Genomic DNA, 8830 nt, shown 5'->3' with positions numbered 1-8830 from the left:
ATATGTTATCTCTGGTATTATAGTCTGGTGTTCTAGGGGTCGTGAGGTTACTCTCTAAGGGATTTATCTTCTATAATTCATTTAACCGTTCGTAGGCCTGCTAGCCGCGCAATTAATCGGTTCGCGAGGCAAAGGATATTTAATTATACCATACGAATTGGATGTCTGATCGGCAACGGCCAACGACTATCGTTGCTACCGTCTCTAGAGCTAAAGTATCATATGTCATCCTAGAGAGATTCAAGTAAGTTGCTAAGGACTACGATGGATTAGCAGAAAAACTAACTTGTAAATACTTACGAGTTCAAGTACATCAGGCCAGCCGCGCAATCAACGCACCTATGCCACAACATCAGCACGAACCTCATCATCTTTCAGGCAGCAGTGACGGTGGCGACGGACTTCTACGTGTTGATGTTGCCGATCCCGCCCTTTTTCCGGGTTCTAGTACAGTCGAAGCGCAAGTTTTTAATCGCCCTTAGCTTCTTGGCGGGGCTAGTGTAAGTCTCTCTCTCCGTTGGCAAATTCAACAGAGCGTGCTGATCTGCATTGTCGAGCATGTGCAGCAAGCACGACTCGGCTTGGATTGTTTGTCGCGAAGATGGGATCTTCCGAGATACTATGGGTGGAAGCGAACAATTCCAGCCTGTATTCGTAAGTTCGCTCTAAAATTAGCAGTGCAACCCATGTTGACCAGGGCACAGCATCGTGGAAATCAACACTGCAATCATCTCCGGTTGCTTGCTCAACATGCCGGCTTTTCTTGATCATAGCCGGGGTCTAGCGTTGCGGATGTACAGCTCGGTGGTGTCATTGGTATCTAGGGAGAGTTCCAGGCAAGGGTCGACTGCAAGCGCTCGCGACAGCGCCACAAAGGGTGGCGTGGTTGTATCCGGCGCGGAGGGACGCGCAAATGGTCAAGACACGGTTTAGACGAACTATCACCTACACCATTCCCAGTTAGCGCGTCAAGGGTATCCGCGACGTTTGATAAGAGACCCACTCTCAGTTTCCAAGCATCCCGCATCCCCGGCCCTTGCAGTCTACGCGGCCGCGATCGGCACCTTCGGGAACGATCTGTACATAGCAAAGCTCAGGCCCGGAGGATAAGTAGATTCTCGGTCCCCAGCGTATTGGCCAAACACGCAATGGCAAGCACAAAGTATGAGCCTTTTGCCTCGGTCCTGGTCACCGGCGGCTGCGGTTTCGTGGGCCACCATGCCATCGCCGGCCTGATCAAAGCACAGCCTGAGTGTGCCATCACCGCCATTGACATTGACATTTCCAACACCTTGCCCGGTGCTTCGTACCACCGCGTCGACATCACCGACTCCAAGGTGCTGCATAGCTTCATTCGCTCGCTCAATCCTCCCCCGCAAGTCATCATTCACGCTGCTTGCGCGCCAATTCTCGCTCGTGACCACAGCATCCTGTGGGGCGTCAATGTCGACGGCACACGTAACCTGCTCGACGCCGCGCGAGACGTAGGCACCGTCAAAGCCTTCGTGCATTGCTCCTCGTCATCCGTGGTGCACGACAACCGCACCCATCTCATCGAGGCCGACGAGAACCTTCCAGTACTGCAGCCTCCGGCCCAAAAGCGTGTATACACTGTCACCAAAGCTGTCGCGGAGAAAGATGTGCTCGCCGCCAATCGGAGTAGCGCATCGAAGGACGGAAGCACCATGCTCACCGTCGCGATCCGACCGTGCACGCTCTTCGGACCCGGCAACGACCTCTTCATCAGCAAGATCATCAATGTTGTCGAAACGGGTCGCGCGCGCCTCCAGCTGGGCGAAGGCACCAACCAGTGGGACTTCTGCTACATCGACAACCTCATTCACGGGCTATTTCTGGCCGCATCGGCGCTGCTGCGCGCGGCCAATGAACCGCCGTTGCCGGCCGACCGTCGAGTTGAGGGCGAGCCCATCAACATCACCAACCTCGGACGCCTGCCGTTTTGGGGGTTCACGCTCGCTGTTGCAGACGCTCTGGGAAAGCCGGTTCCCAAGAAAGATATCGTCAAGATCCCGCTGTGGGTTGGCCTGATCATGGGATTTGTGGCGGAGTGGGGCGTATGGCTGTTCTCCCTGGACAAGAAGGAGGCCGGCATGAGCGTCGAGACTGTTGGATATACTTACTTGATTAGGACTTTGAAGTGTGACAAGGCGCGCGAGAGGCTGGGTTATGCCCCACTCGTGGAACTCCACGAGGGCATTCGAAGAACAATAGAAGAGTACAAGAAACAGCAGGGTAAAAAAGAAAAATAACTCACCTCTAGAAAGTTGTAATAAGAGCACGGAAGAAAGGTTTGCGTGCTAATGGACAAGTAATTTCAGCTGTATAATATAGGTCTTTATGAAAACATTTGTTACTGTATTCAAAAGTGGACAATCAGACTCTTTGAAGGCAGAAATAAATAACTCTCTGTCCAAGAAAACTGGATTCAATTGGTGAAATATTGTATCCAAAAACCGATTCCAAGATGATCATGTTATCGAACGTACGCATCAGAGCTTTCGAATGTCCTTTAATATCTTCGTGGCTGGAAGAGAAAGCTGCTTATATGTGGGTTACTTGGCTGTATCGCGTCGTACCATTTGGTCGTATTTTCTCCCTCAGGATACAGATGAAGAGTGCCAGAAGCCTGCCGCAGAGCGAAGTGACAAAGCTAGCCACAACCCATGTGAAAAGTTCGATAGGGGTCACTGCCATTATGGAGCTAAACAAGAGTACCCCCGCACCGCTGTGGAAGGCCCGGACAATCTGAGAAAGCCAGAATTCCTCCACGCCTTGTCCGCTCGAAATCCTCGATAGTAGGGTATGAGTACTGGCCGGAACAAGGGCAGCTATGTACCAGCACAGTACGGTGGCGAAGTAGGTGCAACCGATGGCTGACCGTTTTGAAGTATATTCGAGGATGACGAGAACGGCATAGCAAGCGCAAAGCGCAAGTGAATTTGCGGCTGTCACCAGGATGACAATGTTCGGTTTGGCGTTCGACGCCCAGGTTGCGATGGCGGACGCCGAAGGTTTGGCCTGTGAGCTGGCGGAGTGACCATCGACAGGCTTGAGGCCGAGAGTGCGGACAAGAATTTCCACTGCCACGGGCAGCTTCCCCGTGATCGCAACTTCCCGATTGTCCGGCCAGGTGTTTTCCAAGAGAGCGACCGGAAGCAGGCCCATGACAAGCGCGGTGGCGGCGAACTGCTGTTTGCGACTTTCGTCGGCTTGAGTGAAAACACAGCTCGCGTAGTTCCAGCACAGGCCTGACGACCCATCTGGCCAAATGGAAGTCCACAGCTTGAAGGGCGAGTAGACGATGTCTTTGCTTGTTGGACAGCCGTTATCGTCGAACTGCATTTTTAAGTATTTCGTCGAGAGTGTTGACCTGGTGTTGCAGGTAGATGGGGATTGGGAGGCAATCGAAGAGAATATTCAACTTTGAACTTCGCATTTAGGCTGCGACGCACACCAGTAGGCAACAGCCTTGAAGGTCCACAATGTTGGTTTCTTCTAAACCCATGCACAGTGGCACACGTGAGTAAGTGTGGCTTTTATTGGGGGCCACGACTTAACCTGATAAGGACAGCACGAGAAATTCAGTGGCTACAATGACCCAACACAGGATTCTTAATGGCAGGGATAGACGATAGACCAGTACTGGTGTTGAAAGGAATGCGACGGATGTTGCTGCCACGTGCGGGTGCGGTATGTACGAGGGTGAGCTTAGAGTACAGAAAGTGAGAAAGTTGCAGGATTGGGTGGTCTAAATATAGACGAAAATCGACGAAGCATGCGCTTGTGACCTGCTGCTTGTTATCATCCGTGTTGGCTTTTGTCTTGACTGTCCTCTAATTTTTCAAACCACCCCACTACCCTCTCCGACGTCAGAAGCGAGGCGCTGGTCGTTGCTGTCAGTGGTGGAGTCTTCTGTTGCCTGCTCGACCATGATGAGCGATTTAAGACGAGAAAATGGGGCTGTTGGGCATGCAATGGTGTTGTTGAAGAGGGCATGTTGTGTCGTCGTCGCCGGTCGCGGAAACTCCGCCCTCCGCAACAATTACAGTATCTCCCGTCTTCCACAACACACCTATCTCCGCCTCTTCGCATCGCCTTCTTGCTTGTCATCTACTCCATCATCTGCCTCGATCACACTTTCACCTCTCTGACTTCAGTTGCTGCCGGACTTTCCCGCGGTTGTACTCCCGTCTCTTGTCGCTCCTTTACCATCACACCTCGCTAGTGCCCAACCCATTCCTCTCCCGCAATGCATTCCAAAACCTACGAGTACTGGAGATCATTGTGCCCAGGTCAAAATGTTGCTTCATGAGAATCGATTGGGGGATGAATGGTGCTGATTCGATCAAGAAGACGTCCTAAGCGGGAGCCTCGTGATAACATTCTAATGTCCCACTAGACTATCTATGGTTAGGATAAGTATCTGACAAACATTCGGCGGGCCGATTTCATTCACCTCCCTGGCTCTCACCTTTCCACGGTTCCCAGCCCTCAAAATGGAGGAAGCGCACATCAACCGAAACCTGCAGCGGCAACGAGTACGATCTGCTTGCGTTCGGTGCAAGCGTCAGAAACTGAAATGCGATGACCATCGGCCTTGTACACTTTGTTCAAGAGCTGGTATTGAATGTATTTCTGAACTTGGAAAAAAGCAAAGAAAAAGAACAAGAACCTCGTCAATACCGCAGCCCGTCCGAATAAGAAGCCAGCCAGCCCAAAACAGCACCTCAATACAGCCTCAAAACTCTGGACCAAAGACCCCTGCAGAACATGACGAACAGCTTCATGGAGTTGAACAGACGTCGAATACATTTATGCAAGTGCGTCCTTGCGCATCACCGACCGGATTGACGCATAGCATCGTCGACATTTACGACCGACATCGAGATTTGAGCAATGAGACATCCGCCATTCCTGGAGGAACTACTATGCTTCCATTTTCAAACAGCGAAGAAGGAGCTCCAATATACGGGCTTTTTAGTATCGATCTGCCATCTCACAGCATTTCTAGTCATTTGCTTAAGGCCTATTTTACTAAAGTCCATTCCATTCTGGACCTCTTCCAGGAATCAGCCTTCAGGGCTAAGTATGAACCGATGATACTCTCCAAAAGAGATCCGAGTCGAAAGAAAAATCAAATCATCCTACTTTTCTTGGTCCTTGCGCTCGGTGCCAAATATGTTGACCCGACAACTGTTCCAGATTGCATTGCACTAGGAGCAAAGCTGTTTCGAGTTGTTGAAGAACGCCTTTTGGAAGTATGGGACGAGTCCGGCATTGAAGCTGTTCAGATCTGCGTACTCCTCAGCTCTTATTATCTTTGTTATGGCAGACCAAATCGAGCCTTCGTTATCCTTGGCGCTGGTGTACGGTGTGCACAGGCTATCGGGCTGCACAAAGAGCATTCGTGGAAGAACATTTCACAAATTGAGAGAGCAGAATGGGCGAGAACTTGGTGGGTTTTGTATGTTTTCGACCGGTATGTTGGTCCCAATCTATTATTAATACAGATTATTGACGAGTCCGGAAGCTTCTCTTCATTCACATTTGGACGGCCTTACATGATCCGGGAGTTAGACTACGAAGTCAGCATACCTAAAAACATGGACGACACAGAAGGTCATCCTCGCTACCGCTCCTTGGAGGATTTGGAAGATGGAACGCACGAACGCGTCAATATCTTCTCACACTTCCGATACAAGATCAAATTATACAGAATTGCTACACCGATTATCGATGATCTATATGTCCGAACAAAATATGTGGATGGAAAAGCGCAAATCATCGGTACACGACTGGAAGAAACTCACAAGGAATTGGTCAAATGGTACTCAGCTCTACCACCGGAGCTCCAGTACAAAGGTCCAATACAGCATACAGGTACACAGGAAGCAGCCATCATTGACCGGTTCAATATTCAGGCTCTCGAGCTTCAGCTCGCGTATGACAACATCCAGATTCTGTTGCATCGCTCTCGCCTCTCAGTGGATAATCCTCTTCAATCAGTAGCCAAAAAAGCTTCGCAAGTAGCAATCAGCAGAAAACAATGCTGGGAATCGGCGATTCGGTCCTCAAAAATCGACATTAACCACAAGGCTGTGTCTGATCTAAGAAAAACACATGGCGCAGCATATATGAGCGTCCGACTATTAACAGCCGCTCTTGTTCTCAGCATTTTCGCCCTTTCGAGTCCCCTTTCTACACTGGCGCAAGAGGCAAAGCAGGCAATAGCTCGCATACTTGCCAACTTCAATGCAATGAAGCGGAATAATCTGCTTTCAGCGCAAGGCGCAAAGATTATAGAAGAATTGATTCGGCTTCTTCTGAAGAGAGAGATGAATGGTATTCTCGGAACAGATGCGGAGGCAAGCTTACCAGAAATTCGTGTCGAGTCATTACAACAACGCTCTGCTACGTCTCCACCTCCGGATACCAATATCTTCTCGACTATCCAACCATCGGTTGCCAACTTTGAGGACTCAGACTTCTTGAGTAATGCACCACGGTTACCTAAGGATTTTCACAGCGGTCAAGATGCAAGCAATGAGATCACTCTGCAGGAAACAAATCTACAAGAAACAGATCTACTGTATGGAATCGGTTCGGTGCAACAAGGTACATGTTATATTTGCCTCTTGTGATGCTACCTCGTGGACTGATTTGTACCGCTGTCTAGTGATTACCGACTGTAACAATTGGCCGGACTTCGACCAACAACAATCGAACGCAAACTCTACCTTAGGCTCTTTCTCACTCGATTGCTTCAGCACTGGCAACCGGGGCACCAACTTTGGTGACCTAAACAATTACGGTCAAGCTTGGCTTTGGGATCAGGATTTGGTCTAACGAAATTCCATGCACTGCCTTATTTTATGTTCCATACACTAGTCGTTATCGCTGGGCGGTATATCCCGCCTGGCTGTGACGGAAGTTGGTCTTCCGGCGTAATGGCTTTGCCTGCTTCCGGTGGAAGTTAAGCCTGGTTAGCGAGAAAACTTCCGGTGGAACTTTCAGCCAATCATGTTGCGCGGATCGTTTACCCACCGGGCCAGCCATATCATCACTGCAACTAACAAGGTAAAGGTTTGACAGATTATCAGCTCACAGAGTATTTAGCTGCCGATCGATTAGCAAGCTTTGACCAAAATATCTGCTTTAAAGGATGGCTTTCCGTCGGAATAAATGGCAACACACTCAAGAGTCAAACCCTTTAGAAGCCTCCAATTGACAAAATGTCGACTCATCTCATCCAAACCAAGGATATTTATCACGGATTACCTATTTTTCCAGAAGACACAGAGAACCTGACAGCTGTTGTCACTGGAGCCAATGGCATTTCAGGCACACACATGGTAAGATGAGCGCAAGCAGCCGGTTCCACACCATGCTAATGCATACCATTCACACTAGCTCCGTGTCTTGTGCGAATCTCCAAAACGTTGGGAAAAGATTTATGCATTGTCTCGAAGGCCCCCCTACCTTGAGCTTCCGCCTCAAGTCGAGTTCATCTCAATGGATTTCTTGAAGAGTCCTGAGGAAATTGGAACGCAGTTCAAGGAAAAGGGTCTCAAATGTGATTACGTCTTCTTCTTTGCCTACATCCAACCAAAGCCTCAAGATGATGCTCATATGTGGAGTGCCGCGGATGAGTTGGTGAATGTCAACAGTGAGTAATCATCCATATTGAGACAGGGAAACGAAAATCAACTGACAATGGGCAGTATCACTTCTCAGAAACTTTTGTGAGGGGCTTGCTATCGCGGATACCTTGCCCAAGCGAATCCTTCTTCAATTTGGGACGAAATACTATGGCGTTCACCTCGGACCCATGGCTGTTCCCAACGAAGAAAGCGACAAGCGCATCGATCTCGAACCAAACTTCTACTACAACCAAGAGGATTATCTCAAGACCTTTTGTGCCAAACATGGGATATCTTGGAATACTACACGACCTTCATGGATTCCCGGAAGTGCTCCAGATGCGGCCATGAACCTATGCTATCCTCTTGCGGTGTACGCCACAGTGCAAAAGCACCTAGGCCAGCCACTCACGTACACAAGCGACCTCAAGGCATGGGAAACAACGACAACCCTCTCCAGTGCCATGATGAACGGCTATTTCTCTGAATGGGCCGTCCTGACCGAGGATGCATCTAACGAAGGCTTCAACGTATGCGACGACAGTGCCTTCACCTGGGGAAAATTCTGGCCCAAATTCGCAGGTCACTTCGACATGCCATACGAAGGTCCTGATGTCAATGGAAAGTTCAGTGAGGCAATGACACCATATGAGCCTCCACCTAGAGGTTTCGGACCAGCAGCTGTGCAACGCTCAAAGTTTACGTTGACAGAGTGGGCGAAGAGACCGGAAGTACAAAAGGCGTGGAGAGAACTCGTCGAAAATCATGGATTGATCAACAAGGAGTTTGGTGATGTGGATAGGATCTTTGGGTTCACGGACATGGCACTCTCGATGTCATATCCGATACTTTACAGGTAAGGTTGACGGTGCCCTTTCTTGACCTCCATATTGAACAAAAGCTCACCACTCTTTCTAAAATACAGTACTACAAAGGCGAGAAAGCTCGGTTTCTTTGGATTCGTTGACTCTATAGAGTCTATCTTCAAGGTCTTTGACGATTTTGTGGGGTTGAAGATGATCCCACCGAGGTAAATTTACTGCAGCGGGGGTATTTAAGCAGATATAAACGCTTTGACCTAGCCCAGGAACTCCTCGTGGATGGGTTCCCTCGCTGGCAGCCTGTTACGATAAAATAAAAATCTTGTTTTGGGGTATAGACTGGATTAC

General features: G+C 49.4%; 4 protein-coding genes across 4 annotated transcripts; 3 read left to right on the top strand and 1 right to left on the bottom strand.

Moving 5' to 3' along the window:
- Positions 1-1148: 1148 nt before the first annotated feature.
- Positions 1149-2270, top strand: K452DRAFT_228725 (uncharacterized protein; the record flags this gene model as incomplete). Its single annotated transcript, XM_033536982.1, has 1 exon — positions 1149-2270. One exon carries the CDS (start codon positions 1149-1151, stop codon positions 2268-2270), a length of 1122 nt encoding a protein of 373 aa, XP_033397247.1.
- A 292-nt stretch (positions 2271-2562) lies between these two features.
- On the bottom strand, positions 2563-3363 carry K452DRAFT_228906 (uncharacterized protein; the record flags this gene model as incomplete). The annotated part of the gene is made up of 1 exon (XM_033537001.1): positions 2563-3363. One exon carries the CDS (start codon positions 3361-3363, stop codon positions 2563-2565), a length of 801 nt encoding a protein of 266 aa, XP_033397246.1.
- A 961-nt stretch (positions 3364-4324) lies between these two features.
- Positions 4325-7060, top strand: K452DRAFT_40691 (uncharacterized protein). Its single transcript, XM_033546627.1, has 3 exons — positions 4325-5500; positions 5552-6636; positions 6698-7060. Exons 1-3 carry the CDS (start codon positions 4518-4520, stop codon positions 6865-6867), a joined length of 2238 nt encoding a protein of 745 aa, XP_033397245.1. The 5' UTR covers positions 4325-4517; the 3' UTR covers positions 6868-7060.
- A 193-nt stretch (positions 7061-7253) lies between these two features.
- K452DRAFT_228931 (uncharacterized protein) lies at positions 7254-8695 on the top strand (the record flags this gene model as incomplete). The annotated part of the gene is made up of 4 exons (XM_033537004.1): positions 7254-7373; positions 7432-7687; positions 7743-8517; positions 8587-8695. 4 exons carry the CDS (start codon positions 7254-7256, stop codon positions 8693-8695), a joined length of 1260 nt encoding a protein of 419 aa, XP_033397244.1.
- Between the last annotated feature and the right edge of the window lie 135 nt (positions 8696-8830).

This window comes from Aplosporella prunicola, assembly GCF_010093885.1.
Source record: "Aplosporella prunicola CBS 121167 unplaced genomic scaffold K452scaffold_14, whole genome shotgun sequence".
Classification (NCBI taxonomy): domain Eukaryota; kingdom Fungi; phylum Ascomycota; class Dothideomycetes; order Botryosphaeriales; family Aplosporellaceae; genus Aplosporella; species Aplosporella prunicola.
Note: the sequence above shows the minus strand (reverse complement) of the source record. Positions and strands in the feature narration are given on the sequence as shown.

Bases quoted from the DNA above. Each gene is read 5' to 3' on its own strand.
- K452DRAFT_40691 (XM_033546627.1), top strand. From the start codon at position 4,518: ATGGAGGAAGCGCACATCAACCGAAACCTGCAGCGGCAACGAGTACGA. The intron at 5,501-5,551 runs GTATGTTGGTCC...CGAGTCCGGAAG, and splicing joins GTTTTGTATGTTTTCGACCG to CTTCTCTTCATTCACATTTG. The intron at 6,637-6,697 runs GTACATGTTATA...ACCGCTGTCTAG, and splicing joins AATCGGTTCGGTGCAACAAG to TGATTACCGACTGTAACAAT.